The sequence below is a fragment of the Eretmochelys imbricata genome, chromosome 11 (genome assembly GCF_965152235.1).
Source record: "Eretmochelys imbricata isolate rEreImb1 chromosome 11, rEreImb1.hap1, whole genome shotgun sequence".
In the NCBI taxonomy this organism is placed as follows: domain Eukaryota; kingdom Metazoa; phylum Chordata; order Testudines; family Cheloniidae; genus Eretmochelys; species Eretmochelys imbricata.
Genome location: NC_135582.1, coordinates 20,786,442 through 20,802,629, shown reverse-complemented (window position 1 = coordinate 20,802,629; position 16,188 = coordinate 20,786,442). Strand labels below are relative to the sequence as shown.

The following is a 16,188-nucleotide window of genomic DNA, read 5'->3' as shown; positions in this document are numbered from 1 at the left end:
GAAAAAGCAGAGACGAAAGCTTCAAATGAAGCTTCATTTTCTTAAAATGTCTAAAGTTTTCCACGCAGTTTCAAGTTCAACAGTTCTGATGCAAAAAACTGACAGTAATAATAAACAGTGAGATAACAGCAGATTTAAGTGAGACTGGGGAATTTGGCTCTAAAATGAATGATGTACCCTGTAATGAGTTTTCAAGAGTCTACCTGAACATTTCAGCTGAGGAATAAACACAGATCCTTCCTTCTTATTAACCTCTCCTTTGTTTTTGCCACAGGGCTTACTTGTCAGGAAGATGTGAACGAATGTGAAGAGAATCTTTGTTTTCCTGGAGTGTCTTGCATAAACACCTTTGGATCTTATATATATGTGGAACTTGCCCCAGTGGAATGGAGGGGGATGGTAAATCTTGCAGATGTAAGTGTTTTGCATGATTTACTTATATAGACAGACAAAAATTAGGGTCCAATTCTGTTTACACTGAAGTTAATGGGAGTCTTGCCACTCACTTTAAGGGAGTAAGGTCAGGCCTTTAAATACACAGATCAGGCTACTATTATATTACCAATTTGACTATTCTCATATTGGGCTCTGCCAGCTGTGGGTTTTTCTGGTGTTTGAAATCTTTGTTTTAATGCACAGCCCTACAGCATATCCATGATTACACAGACAGTACTTGGAAAATAATCTGCCTACCTATTGCCATGGCGTTTGGTCCCTGGATCTGAGTATGTGTGGTTCCCTCCCTGCTCCTCTAGCCTACTCCACAACGGTTTCCTCCATTGAAGCCATATCGGGATGAATGCAGAGCCACCTCCATGGTGCACATCGGTTGTGGAGTCATCTATAAAAGATTGCTCTGTTCCCATACTAAGGGATAGTGTGGAGCCAGGGCCGGCTCCAGGCATCAGCGTTCCAAGCACGTGCCTGGGGCGGCAATCTTAAAGGACTGGCAGTCCGTGCATCGTTAGGGCGGCATGGGTTTTTTCATCGTGGCGGCATTTTGGCGTCAGCTTGTATCTTCACAGTTCCGTGGTGGAAATTCGGCGGCAGCTCCCTTCTTCAGGCAGCAACTCGGGGCGCTGCTTGTGGCGGCAAAAAGTGTAGAGCTGGCCCTGTGTGGAGCTTAAGTGGAGAGAAGGCACTTGTGCAAGCCCTTTGCACATAAGTGAATTTCACCTGTATGTCTGCTGAGTGTTTGCATACTGGATGCTATCTTCAGCTGTGCTGCTGGATTTATGCTTGGCACAACTGGAAAGGTACAGAGGAAGGCAAAGGTGGCTCTGTGTTCCTGGGAGCAGCCAGGAGCTACACCAGCCCCAATTAAAGCAGCCTTGAACCAGCTAGAACATTCTCCTAGAGACAATTAAGCCCTCTGTGGACCAGTGGAGTACACTGGGCTTCACTGCCTCCTCCAGCACTGGAAAGCCACAGCTCCCAGCTGGGCATACAGCTAGGACAAGGAGAGGTTTTATAGAAACGCAGGATTACCCCATGTTGAGAAATCCTCATCAGCCTCCTTGGAGAGGCTTAAGGTCATTTTGTGCAGCTCCAGTAGCGCAAAGGGACCGTCCCAGGTGCAAAGAATCTGATCTACTCTGTCCCTTTACTTTTTTCATTTGTGCATTGTGGCAGGGCGCTGCTGGGGAACCCTCAATCAGCTCCTGCCACTCCAGCCCCAATAAAAAGAATATTTTTGGGGGGGAAATAAATCAACAATTGAAATTTGTTTGTAAGTGTTTCCAAAAATTTCAAGCAGTACGAGACAGACTTGCCAAGACACCTACTCTTTCTTTTGTTGATTATGAAAGAAAGCTGCTGGGTATTTCTATACACGTCTATAATAGAGGAATGTTGAAATCAATGAGCTGTATTGTGAGGCCTATTGACTCTTCCTTCAGTGAAATTTACACTTTTCTCGGACATAAATGTTTGCTATACATTATTACTCCATCAATTTGAGTAATTCCAGTGCTGCCGCTGTGTCTGCTTTTTTTTGTTGCATTTTTGGTGTTAATTTGATTAATTGTGTGAGGGGGAAGAGATTACATTAAAAAACAAACCTTTTTCAGTTTACATTAAAAAACCTTGGAACAAAAAAATAGGTATTCATTTGCATTCTCATTCCGTTCTTCCAGTCATGTGACAATTTTAAAGAATCAGAGTCACTTTCCTCTAGCACAGAGCAAGGAGCTTTATTGGAAAACATATTATCTCTGTCTCTGCTTCACTGTAGAGTCTCTGCCTAGAACTTCACATAGCTCTTCCAGGCTTCCATCTATAGATTGAGCCTGCACACACACACTTCCCTGGTCAAGCTAGCTAATATGAACCCAGATGGACTTTACTGTCCCTAACTCATTCAGGTAGTTTCCCTAATGTGTTCAGGAAATTAATATTTTTAAAAGTCTCTAATGATCAGTCCTTTCATTTTACATCTCTGTGCACGGTGTACAGGAGTATCCAATGTGCGCAGCTGTAGAATCAGCCCACAGACTTTTACTACATAGCTTGCAGCTGTCCTCGTTTTCATATAGAAGTATGGGGCAGAGAGATTATAGATCCCAGCATTCAATCTAGATCTGAGAAGCCAGGCCACATTACACATCGGAACTTGTGGACCCCTTAACAGCTACATCTCTATGACCACTATGCATATTGGGTGTTTTTCTCATTTAAGCAAAGTTTGGGTAATTTGGGCTTAGTATATATTTTCTTATAATTTTTGTACTGAAATCCTGATGACTTTCAGCAGCTGACTCATCTGCTTTGCTTGCATTTGTTTTATGGTTGGCTTCTAGGATAAACAAAGGTGGGGGTTACTTGATTTGCTGTTACTGTTGGTTTTTATCATCAATCACAGCTAAGCTCTAACACCTTGCTACCCTGACCTCCATATGCTTTCCTATCACAGATGAGGCCACTGCTGACATTACAGAAGATTTCATTACTGATAATAATAATGCCAAAGGTGAATTGAACAAGATAGAGGGTGAATGGCCAATGCAACCCTTAGAGGCAAAGAAAGCTCCTGCAATTAAGAGTGTTAACGGTAGTGACACACATGGTAAGTATGTAAAGTTATGCTATGCCATGACATTTCTTTTCAGATTTGCAGTTTATGTACCAAGACTTCATACATTTTACATCCTTATAATCACAAATAACTGTTTCCAGCACATCACAATAAGACAGAGCCAAATGCAAAAAACAGAGAACACAGAAATGTTGCATTATTACTAGAAAATGTGACATAGGTACGGGAACTATTAGTGTGGATAAGATTCATGGTGGATCTTTCAGTTTGGTGGCCAAACCAAAACACATTAAATATAAAAATAAAAATTGTTTTGGGTCAAGCAAAACATTTTGTTCAACCCAAAACAATTTTTCACCCTTTTTTAGTTTAACTTAGCTCTCAGAGTTTTCTTTTTTCTATTTTTTTTTTAAGAAATCTAGCTAAATTTCACAATGAAATGTTGTTTCTATATGTAAAGTTGAAATGTTTTATTTTAAAAACATCAAAACACTTAGACTTAAAAAAAAATTCCTGAGAAAACCATTCACCAAATTCAACCCAAGTTTGGGAATAGTTTTGGTTGACTCAAAACTGTATTATACAGTGAATAAACTATTCATCCAGAAAACTTTCTCCAGCTCTGGATGGGTTAGCACTGAAATCTCTATTCATGCCTATCGGAGGGACTCCACTTTTGCTGGCATAAAAAAATAGACAAAGGCACTGACGTCTAATAGGAAGTTATCCTAGTCATGGGCTGCCAGGAGTCTTCTCCTGGAGTCCATGTCCAGCCCCAGAGTTATGCAGGAGCTTCAGTCATGCAAGAAATATGGACTCAAAGCATATATTAAGAATCTATTGTGGATTTTTTTTGCCACAGCCTATAATTGGAGGGGGAACATACATCTCCCAAAATCTTTGTTCCTTCAGCAGACATAATGCCGCCAGGAGCAGCAAACGTACACTACAATGGACACTGTTCCACCCTTAACATGGGGAATCCTTCACTCCACTTATGCTGGCATGAGCCTGCAGTTTGGTCTGCACCACTTTGGGACTTATAGTACACTCAAGAAGCAGAAAGATGAGGTCTGTGACTGGCTGTTGTTCAGGGGTTCATGTGGGGGAACTGTTTTTTGTGTCCTCTTACCCTTTTGTGTAGTTGTACAGTGGTAGCCACTATCCAAAGTAAGTCTACACATTGCATTAAAACCACATAAATCCATAAATATTTCAGTTTACTTTGTACTAGTTCTTTTGCAACCAATGTGCAGAATTAACACTGAAAATATTTGAGTGTCATAATCTAGAGCCCACTGAAGACAGTTTAAAAAGAAATACAACCACCATTCAGACTTTATACATCCTTTGTTATCTCTGTTCTAGGCCAGATAACTACATATTGCCAGGTAACCTCTACTATTATTTAACTATGTACAAAATTAAATGAATTTAAAGAGTCTTGTGTCACATAACGGACTTTCCTGGACAATTTCTATATCAGAACCATATGCAGAACTCTACAATATATTTCTAAAGGCAATGTATTACCTTTGCCAAAATATGGTTTGCCAAATAGATTCCAATGATTTTTTAAAATATGGGATATCTGAATAATGCAGTTTCTTACCCTGTTAATCTTTCACTTATGCTGAAAATTACAATTTCTATTCTGTCCATGATAAACGCCAAGCAACTCTGAGTAATAAACTTTAAAACACATAATTAGAGGACTAATAAATCTTGCTTTAATAAGAAACAGATGTTCTGATACATTGTGCCTTCAGGACATTCTTATGTTTGGCATAAGATTTGGGAAACATTCGATGTTAATTATATTTTAAAAGAATAAAAGTAGTGTAAAGCCTTGGCTGGGCTTATATAGTCACTGTTTCACTTTTAATAAAGATTTAATTTAATAAAGAAAAGTTCTTGGATACTCTTTTAGGTGTCAGAGCTCCTGAACGACCTATTACTACCTGTGCCAATAGGCCATGCTTCCCTGGGGTCTTATGTGTTGATCGTAAACCTCCTGATATTGGGTACATTTGTGGTCGGTGTCCATCCGGCTTTTTTGGAAATGGACAAATCTGTACACAAACTCCTAGACCAGGTACTTTTTGGGGTTTTAAAAATGTTTTTTGAGGTAAGGTTATGAGAAAATGTAAGCTGTGGTAGTGTAATACTATGATATACCATATTTCTTTTTTATGTATAATGCTCAATCAGTCAAAACTTTTGAACAATAATTGGCAGAGTAGCTAGAAAAGTCTCACAGCCAGAAATATTTGACTCTTTCTGAGTGGAGAAACCCAGACTCAGTAGGCTGTCTACAACAGTTACAGTTTTGTGGTGAAGGACTTCATGGGTGCCATGGTAAAGAAGAATCACCCCACCTTTATTTCTAACACAGGGCCGCAAGCATAAAATTTGTGCTATTATCAGTCAGAACAGCACGATTTGTGCCAATAGCACCCTACCCTCCTTCCTACCTGCTTCATTGGTTACAAGACATGCATATGTCAAGGTGACCTGTAAGGGAGGAGGTAAGCAAGGAGGCGTGTATCAATAGCCGGGGTCAAAAGATAATTAAAATGTCCAAACAATCTTTCAGTGTGTGTTCCATAAGCTGAACAGTTTTCTTCCTTGCGGCTTTCTGAAACTCAGTTGTTCTTGGAGGGTGGGTCATTTGAAGAGGTTTTCTGCTGTGATGGAAGCAAAGATGGACCCTAAAACAGGAGGAAACAATAGTGCATGTGACCTCGCAAGGGGTTCAACCCACCAACCATCCATCATTAGATCTTGCTTTCTAATCTTAATGAAATTTACAAAATCCTCTCTAATCTCTAAGAACAGTGAGGATACTTTTTCCTTTCGTATTGCTTCCTGCCCAGAATGTGTTTAAAGAAGTCATGTTTCATTGAGGATCTTTTTAAATTGTGTTAAGTCTTCAAATTGGACTCTCCTGATTTTCAAGCTACCCTTCAAGCCTCATTCTGGGAAACCACATTTCTGTTACAAATCAATGAGCATGTCTTGCGTGATATTTTAGTGAACATTGTCAAGAAGGAAGCAAATTTGCCAATTAGTGTAGGCGTCATCCAACCACTTTGAACTGCATATTGATTTTAGCCAGTTTTCTGAATTTACAGGTAACAAGAACAAAACCAAACATCTTTCCTCTTTTCTAGCAATGACTATGTAAGTATGGCAGTATGTTACTAAGTTTGTCAGAGTCACAAAGTCAGGTATTGATTGTTCTATAACTTGATGAGGCCTTGAATGCAGATGAGCAAAAAAATAAATAATTGTGCATATAAATAAATTAACCTTTGCATTGTTGCACAGAAGTTCACCTTGCTGTGCTAATGAAATTCATAGATTCATAGATATTTAGGTCAGAAGGGACCATTATGATCATCTAGTCTGACCTCCTGCACAACGCAGGCCACAGAATTTCACCCACCACTCCTACAAAAAAAACCTCACACCTATATCTGTGCTATTGAAGTCCTCAAATTGTAGTTTAAAGACCTCAAGGAGCAGAGAATCCTCCAGCAAGTGACCCGTGCCCCATGCTACAGAGGAAGGCGAAAAACCTCCAGGGCCTCTTCCAATCTGCCCTGGAGGAAAATTCCTTCCCGACCCCAAATATGGCGATCAGCTAAACCCTGAGCATATGGGCAATATTCATCAGCCAGATACTACAGAAAATTCTTTCCCAGGTAACTTGGATCTTACCCCATCTAAAACCCATCACAGGCCATTGGGCCTATTTACCATGAATATTTAATTACCAAAACCATGTTATCCCATCAATGTTAGGATACATAGTCTATGCCCTTAAGGTCATTCAAATGCCATTGCATAGGACATACATTCTACAGTCTAGGTATTGAATTGATATTGGTACAAAATATTGATAGGGTAAATCAGATACACTTCTTGCATTGTACTTATAGAATTACTAATTGAAGAAGTTGTGTGTCTTCTAAAATGAACACTTATCGAGGAGGTACAGTTTATTATGATTCATGCATGCAATTCACAGCTCCAAGGAAGATTAATTCTAAAACTAAAACGCTTCTTTTAAAAGCAATTTTTATGTCAGAGATTGAATAAACCTGGGGGGGAAAACCTTTAGGATTCTGTGGTAAATAGGATCAGCCTGAGTATTTTTTTTTTTTTGGATGGGGGGGAAAGGGTTGCAAGATGATTCCTTGGATACGTACAAACTTTAAACTGGCCCGTTTTATGTAAACCATTTGTGAGAGAGTCTTTACTTCTCTCCTCAGCCTCCTGCTCCAGAATAGGAGCCCACTTGCTTGTTCCTTTCCATTTTAGCAGTCAGAATATCTTTTAAAATGTTGACCTACAGTTCTAGCCTTTTTCATTGCAAATGCGCGTGCCTGAAGTAGGCATTTATGTCAAAGTGGCCTGATTTTTCAAAGATTGTGCTACTCAACTCCCATTGAATTCCATCAGGGCTGTGAGTGCTCAATCATTTGTTCATAATTCCAGGGATTTCACAGAGTTGTGTGTATTTCTCGTGCGCACTGGAGAAGGGTAAATATGTTTGCCTTTGCAGACCACATGAACCACTACTTCATTCCTTTGTGTTTTTGTTGTATCATTTATCTAGATTTTATTGTCAACCCAAGTGCCCTTGTATAGCTCTACAAACATGTATATTTCAAGGTAAGAAGAAAGCAGTTTGCTTTAGTATATAGGAGAAAAAAGGAAATAGCTACAGCAGCTCAGCTGAGGATAACAGACGTCAAACAATTAGTTTGTATTTGTGTCTTAATTTATATCCGGAATGCAAAGCTTAACTTTCTTGCGCAAATGCTCTGTGATTTAAGCAGATGTACCATATAGTACTTGATGTTTAAAAGATACAAAAGCTTTCAATTACATTTATGTACATTTATGGATTATGATTATTATGAAATCCCCGTTTGAATAACAACAGCTTCTCTTCCTTGTAACTACTGCTGTCATTCATTCAACAAAACATACAGAATCCTCTCCGAGTTGCTAAAGCGCTTGAGGAGGTATTGAGATTTTGTACTGGTTGTTTCCAGGGCCAGAAATTTTAATCTAAAGCTCTTTTTGCTAATTCCCATTTTCATCTTTTGCTGGACGGTTTTGACTTGTATTATATTCAATTGTCATGATTTAAGGATTAAGGGATAAATATGTTTTGATACAGAAATTGCAGAATTGCCCATCTTTACTAAAATGCCTTGGTACATTAGCTGAGGCGAAAAGATGTTATTTCATGCCTTCAGAAAATTGTGTCTTAAAACAGTCTTTGATGAGAAGACACACATTCATGTCTTTCCATTGCGATTTATAAATACCAAAGTGCCATTTACTGACCACTTATTTGTGGTAAGAGTTAATCTAATGATGTACTCAAGTTACAGTTAATTCCTCGGTGTCACAGATCAGTTTCTTAGCTGAATACAGGCCTAAATCTGCTCTCACTTGCACATTTTTATAATGGTTTACACCTTTAGTTTTATATGTTGTTTACACCTACTAGATTTCAAAGCAGTAATTCTTGATTCATATCACTTATATATAGTCATGCCCCGTCTCAGAAATTGTATGAGGTTTTATGCACTTGGCAAAGTTTATTGCTTTTATTAAAAAGGAATCTCTGTTTTCTGTTTTTAGGCAAAAAACAAAACAAGCCCGTATTTACCCCAATATAAACAAATTGGTAACCTAGGATTTTTTATTTAGTAGTAGTATCAATATCCTTTTTTTTTTTTTTGCTAGCAGTGTGATGAAAAGGAAAGCCTAAGGCATTTAGTCCTATTCACTACTGCTAGTCACTGTTTTCTGCTTTGGATAAAATATCTATCACTCCTTTGGTTGGGAGAGGGGGACATATTAAATGAAAACATACAGTATCACAGGTCATATTACCGGCATTCTTGGCTTCACAAATAAGACAGCTGACGTCCTACTGTGATGTAGCAGTGGCATTATTGGTATTGCATGTTGCAGTAACTGTGCTAGTCAGATGTTACCGGTGTTTGTTTAGTCTGGTTTAATCAGTTAGAGTCACAGCAGCCCTCATCTATCTGCACTTATTCCCCTTATACACTGGGGGAAATTGTGTCACAATGGTTTAGTGACCTGCTCAAATTCATACAGCATAATGAGTGAGAAAACTGGGATTAGAATTCTGAAGTCCCTAGCTGCCTGTGCCATGCTCCATCTTTTAGACCCTTTGCACATTATGCTTAGGGTTTGCCATTTTGCTAAATTCAACCCACGGGACAAATTTATGCACCACAATCTTTTGGATTGTGTTGACACATAAGGGAATGGGACAACATGGTAACAGAAGCATTGTAACATTGCATCAAAAACGTCACAGTAGGATGGCATTTAATGGAAATGATTGTGAAGGACTCACAGAGCATTCAGTGTGGGATGCAGGATAACCCCAACAGTATCAAGAAGATTCTGGAATTGCTGGGGTGGGTGACAACTCTGTGCTATCAGTGCTTAACTACTTGCAGCTAAAAGCCATCTCCTATTCAGCTGTTAGGAAACTGAAAGATCTGATAGCATTTCCATTTTTCTCCTTTTTAGTAATACTCACTAAAATACTAGCTATTTCCAAAAGATTATCAAAAGAAGCTTCTATAGTATATTCTATGACCCAGATATACCACCCTAAAGTATACACAGTGGGAAGAATATGTTTATATAATTTAAAAGAAAAATGGTTTCCAGCTTTGCCTATCCATATACTCTATCAGTTAAGTGCTTCCAGCCCAGATGATATATTTTGCAAATGATGTAACTCAGCAATAGGAGACCAATGAAGCCCAAGTCATAAAACCACCAGGGAAAGGACAAAGCTATATGCCATGAATAATATTTACATTCAATCAGAACATCAAGTATAGATTACATTCCTTTCCTACCAAGACCATGCCATTTTTTTGCTTAAGCAATCATAGTGCCATCATGATTCTTAAGCGGTAATAATAACAACTCAGCCTCCAAACAAATAATCTATAGAGGGCAGAGGCCTTGTAGTTTGTTACAGTGACAGAACTGAGAGCCAGATTATTTTCTTTTTTACATTTTCAAGCCCCTTTAATCATATAGTAGTAATATCAGGCAGCTTTTTAAAGGGAAAAGTTCCTGTTTTCATAAATATGGTAGAGTTGCAGTTTTGTTAAAGACACTTAAAATTACAATAATTCATATTGGGCCCTATTGAAGTCAAACAGGAGTTTTGCTATTAAAGAAGAAATAGGAACAGCACAGGAATTGTTAAAGAGAAAGAGGTTATAAACATAATACGGATGGGTAGGGCTTAATGTGAAATACCTAGATTCTCTGGAACCACAGTATGTTAGCAGGGGCAAAGTAGGCCTTCACGTCCAAGGTTTACATTGGCTTCCATGCAGCTTACTGTGGGTGATATTTTTTAGAATGAAACCCTAAAAATCAATGTCCTGTCTGCTGTTGTCATTATCACAAGGCATTTTTCATTAGAACAGGGGTTTGCCCCACTACCCTTAACCAAAGTTACTAAGGGCCAGGCTGTGAATGCCCACTCACACTGGTGAGCAGTTATTCACAACCGTAGTTCCATTCACGTCAGTAGATCTACTCATGGAGTGACATAATATTCAATGCAGATAAATGCATCAGAATCTGGAATAAATCGGTACATTTCTGTAGACAGATTTACTATATTTTAATGGTGATATGATTACTATACACAGCTTACAAAACACTATTGGATCTTTGTGGATGAAAGGAGATATATGCACCATAAAGTATTATGAGGATAATTTCAATTATTAGAGTGTTGGAGATTTTTTTTTAATTATTTAGGAAAAAGCGAGGGTCTAGGAGACTCTCAGAAGCTCTCACTAAGAAACATGCTCCGAGCCTACTGGTCTATCGTGTGACTGCTGACAAATCACTTGGAATCTAGATTATTTAAGAGTAGCACTAAGAGGTTCTATTTACTGAATTACTGTATTTATTTGTACAGTCTTAGAAACCTAAGATCTGACACACCAAATCCAACTATTGGTTCACTAAGTTTGAGGTCCTTCCTTCAGTAGCGACCAATACATAATGCTTCAAAGGAAAGGCAAAAAGTCCCCATTATGCCTGATCAATTTTTTCTCTCCACTTACTTTTATCTAAAAACAGAACGAGAGAGATTTGGCTCCCATTTGCTTGTCATTTTGGTATCAAATCTCCAAGAGGCCCCAACCTGTTTCACCATGGACATTCCTGCAGCTTTGAAAATAATAAAATCCTTTGTATCCTCCCAGAGCCTAAGAAGAGAAAGGATTACATGTAATACAACTACTCTTTGGAGTGAACCTGGAAGATGCTCTTTCTTGCCCATCTTATTATTCCCTTTCAAGTAGAAAAATATAAACACTTTCTTAAAAGGATGATATCAGAATAGACTATGTCAGTGTCAAGGATGCTGTCAGTAGGTTTCTAAACGCAGGAGTAGCTTTCACAATGAAGTGTATATTTAATATAATAGCTACATGTCCCTCTTTGAAAAATCCTTGCATTTGGGAAAAGAGGCTATTTAGATATATGGCAAACTTCAAATTCAGCACTAATGTTATCAGTTATTTATATATTTCTCAAATGGGATTTAGGGTTGTCTGGCACCAGGTTTGGATCCGGAATCTGTAGTATTTCTTTCGGTACAGCAAATTGGTAAGCTGTTGCTAAGAGTTAACATGCTAATACTGTCCATAAGTAAAAATGTCTTGTGCTTCATTTGGTTGACCTGTTGCCAGTTAATTCTAGCTAAAAACTCTATAAAAGTTTCAGTATGTACTCAGAAAAGCTATTATCTAAAACGTTCTTTTTTTAAAAAGATGGTTGTCCAGATTTATTCAATTGAAAGTGATTGTGAAATTTTGGGAAATTATATAAAGGAAAAATCTCACTGAGGGCATTTAGATGTGCTCATGTGATATTAAAAGACAATCTTATTAGTCTTCAACAAGACACAGTTCAGATAATTTCTGGGCTTTCATATGTAAAGTAACTCATTTTTATGTATTTACCACTCAAAACAATGTAATTGTAATTTTAGGCCATTTACTACTTGAATAAAGTGAAAGGAGAACTTCAGTAAAATATTCAAATTCAAACCATTTTTCTTTTGAAGAAACATTATGAATTTCCTCTATACCCTGCTATTAAAGTTCTGAGGCAGTCTGTATGGAAACAGACAGGGACACTGCAGACAGGATCTGGGTTGATCTAAGCCACTAAGAATATATATCAACCTGTCTAAGCCAAGAGAAAGAGTTTGAAGGCCCATGAGGCATCAGATAAGAGTGCCATTTTTATTAATATTTCAGACACTCATGATATCAAGCAGAAGTAGAATATATTGCTATCTCCAGAATACAAAATACAATTTTGTTTTTTATACAGTCTCTCCTGGAAACTCTATCCTGACATTCTTTACATAGTTGCTAAAGTAATACAATTAGAGAGTTAAATAATAAATAGCAGACATTATATGTTGAGATTTGAAATGTGGTGAAGTGATGATAAAGCAGAGAGAGATACTGGACAGAAACTGCACAAGAAAAGACTCTTGTCCCAACTGTAGTAAGGTACACATAGAGAAGGCTACAACAAAGGAGCAGAGAAGGAGAAGGTCACTGTGAGAGTGGCTGGAGCCACATCCAAGGGGAGTTTTGAAGTCAAAGAATACATCGTTAAACTGGATCTTGAAATAAACCAGAAAGGAAACCAGTAGAGCTATTTGAGGAGAGGGAAAAAGTTACATATCCAACCAGACTAAAATATGTGGTAAATGAGTGGCGGACAAACATGGTAGGGTTCAGAGGTTTGGTTTGAGAAACATATCTATATCTCTCTGGTCTGGAACTGAAAAAAGCTTTTAATATTTTTTATACTGATTTTCATCAGAAATTTGATCTGTAAAGACCCAGCCTGTGGTTGAAAACTTAGAAAAAAAATTAAAAATAAAACTTCTGAGTCTTAAATAAAGGAACAGACCAAATTATATGTCTTTAAGGCCCACTTCTTCTGCAAAGTTGTGTGTGTGTTGATGTCAAGGTTCCTCCCCCACTCTGAAATCTAGGGTACAGATGTGGGGACCTGCATGAAAAACCTCAGCCATGACTGTCACTTTAAACTTGTTAAAGGCCTTCTGACACTTTTCGGTCCACTGAACAGCATTTGGCTGTTTCTTTTTGGTTAGGTCTGTCAGTGGGGCGGCAATTTGGCTGTATTGCGGTACAAATCGTCTGTAATAACTGGCCAAGCCTAAGAAGGATTGAACCTGTTTCTTTGACTTTGGGACAGGCCACTTTTGGACAGCATCCACTTTGGCCTGTAGGGGACTGATAGTTCCTTGAGCCACCTGGTGTCCAAGGTAAGTCACTCTGTTTAGGCCTATTTGACACTTATTAGCCTTAACAGTTAGTCCTGCCTCCCTTATGCGCTCAAGGACATTTTGTAGATGTTTTTTGTAGGTGGTCTGCCCAGGAATCCGAAAATATGGCCACATCGTCAAGGTAGGCGACTGCATATTCTCCTAATCCTGCTAGGAGACCATCTACAAGTCTTTGGAAGGTGGTGGGTGCATTTCGCAGCCCGAAAGGGAGTACATTAAATTCATAGAGCCCGAGATGTGTGGTGAAGGCTGACCTTTCCTTGGCAGATTCATCTAGCGGTACCTGCCAGTACCCCTTGGTTAAGTCCAAGATACAGATGAACTGTGCCAGTCCCAGTTTCTCTAATAGTTCATCTGTGCGTGGCATTGGATAGTTGTCTGGGCGAGTTACAGCATTTAGCTTATGGTAGTCACGCAAAAACGTATTTCCCCATCTGGTTTGGGAACTAGAACCACTGGAGATGCCCATGCACTTCCAGAGGGGCGGATTACACCCATCTGTAACATATCCTGGATCTCCCGTTCTATAGCAGTTTTAGCTTGAGGAGACACCCGGTAAGGGTGGACCCTAATTGGGTGAGCATTACCTGTGTCAATGGAGTGGTATGCCCATTCAGTCAGTCCTGGGGTGGCTGAGAACGTTGGCGCGTAGCTAGTGCACAGCTCCTTGATCTGCTGTCGCTGCATACGCCCAAGGGTCATGGAGAGGTTCACCTCTTCCACACCACCAGCACATTTCCCTTCGTAGTAGACACCTTCAGGCCACTCAGTGTCATCTCCTCCCTGGGCTGTAAACTGACAAACCTTTAATTCTCTGGAATAAAAGGGCTTTAGAGAATTAATATGGTACACCTTAGGCTTTCGGTTGGAGGTGGGGAATGCTATGAGATAATTAACAGCTCCCAGGCGCTCCTGGACCGTGAATGGCCCTTCCCACGATGCTTCCATTTTATGGGCCTGGAGCGCCTTTAAGACCATGACCTGGTCCCCTACTTTGAAGGAACGCTCTCTGGCATGTTTATCATACCAGGCTTTTTGCTCTTTTTGAGCATCCTGTAAGTTTTCTTTAGCAAGGGCTAAAGAGGTTCGGAGGGTGTTTTGTAGGTTGGTTACAAAGTCCAGAATGTTAGTCCCTGGAGAAGGTGTAAATCCTTCCCATTGCTGCTTCACCAACTGCAATGGCCCCTTAACCTCACGGCCATATACAAGTTCAAATGGGGAAAACCCTAAACTGGGGTGTGGTACAGCTCTGTAGGCAAAGAGCAACTGCTGCAACACTAGGTCCCAATCATTGGAGTGCTCATTTACGAATTTACGTATCATGGCCCCCAAAGTCCCATTAAACTTCCCCACCATGCCATTTGTTTGATGGTGGTAAGGTGTGGCAACCAAGTGATTTACCCCATGAGCTTCCCAAAGGTTTTCCATAGTTCCTGCCAGGAAATTAGTCCCTGCATCTGTGAGGATGTCGGAGGGCCAACCTACCCTGGCAAAAATGTCTGCTAGTGCCTGGCACACACTTTTAGCCCTGGTGTTGCTTAGAGCTACTGCTTCCGGCCATTGGGTGGCAAAATCCATGAAAGTCAGTATGTACTGCTTTCCTCTGGGTGTCTTTTTCGGAAAAGGACCCAGAATATCCACAGCTACTCGCTGAAATGGAACTTCAATGATGGGGTTTCAATAGTGGCTGGAGAGGGGCTTTGACCTGGTCTTGGGGTTTCCCCACTCTTTGGCATACCTCACAAGACCGGACATAGGTAGAAACATCCTTGCCCATTTTCTCCCAGTGGAATAACCCCCCCAAACGGTCTTTGGTCCTGTTCACCCCAGCATGGCCACTAGGGTGATCATGGGCTAAGCTCAAGAGCTTGGCCCGGTATTTAGTTGGAACTACCAACTGTCTCTGAGGATGCCAGTCTTCCTGGTGTCCACCAGAAAGAGTTTCCTTATATAAAAGTCCTCTTTCTACAACAAACCTGGATCGATTAGAAGAGCTGAGAGGCGGTGGGTTGCTCCGTGCCGCCGTCCAAGCTCTCTGGAGGCTTTCATCTGTTTCCTGTTTGGTCTGGAACTGTTCCCTTGATGTTGGAGACATCAGTTCCTCATGGGATTGTGGACCTATGCTTGGTCCCTCTGGAAGCGATGTAGGGGATGGGGCTGTTTCCGTTGACTGTGAACCGCTCTCCACTGGTGCACTATGTTGGGATTCAGGCTCCGGCTGAGCCTCTTGTGTAGGGTTAGGGGCTGTTGCCAGTTCAGGTTCGGTGGGGCCCTCTGGTGCTGAGGTTGCAAGTACTGGATTCAGTGCTGGCAATGGGTCTGGTGTTGGTTGTTCGGCTGGTTCCGGTTCTGGGACTGGTTCCATCTGGGTCTCTGGGACTGGATCCACTACTGCTGTTGCAGACATTGGCCTGGGGTCCGGATCCATCACCTCTGACTGGGTCCTGATAGAAGTTTCCAGAATAGAGCTAGGCCTCACGGCTTGTTTAGCCTGGCTACGGGTGACCATTCCCTCCCTCTTGGCCCGCTTCACATGATTGGCCAAGTCTTCCCCCAACAGCATGGGGATGGGATAATCATCATAGACTGCAAAAGTCCACGTTCCTGACCAGCCCTTGTACTGGACAGGCAACTTGGCTGTAGGCAAATCGAAAGAGTTGGACTTGAAGGGTTGAATCGTCACTTGGATCTCTGGGTTGATTAAATTGGGGTC

At 40.3% G+C, this 16,188-nt stretch overlaps 1 protein-coding gene across 1 annotated transcript in view; it reads left to right on the top strand.

Annotated features, from left to right (window-relative positions):
- The window catches only part of LOC144272375 (von Willebrand factor D and EGF domain-containing protein-like), a 218,268-nt gene that overhangs the window by 121,752 nt on the left and 80,328 nt on the right, over positions 1-16,188 (top strand). The window contains 4 exon segments of the mRNA XM_077830375.1: positions 275-357; positions 360-414; positions 2,912-3,064; positions 4,965-5,129. Of these exon segments, the coding sequence (XP_077686501.1) occupies positions 275-357; positions 360-414; positions 2,912-3,064; positions 4,965-5,129 (456 nt within the window).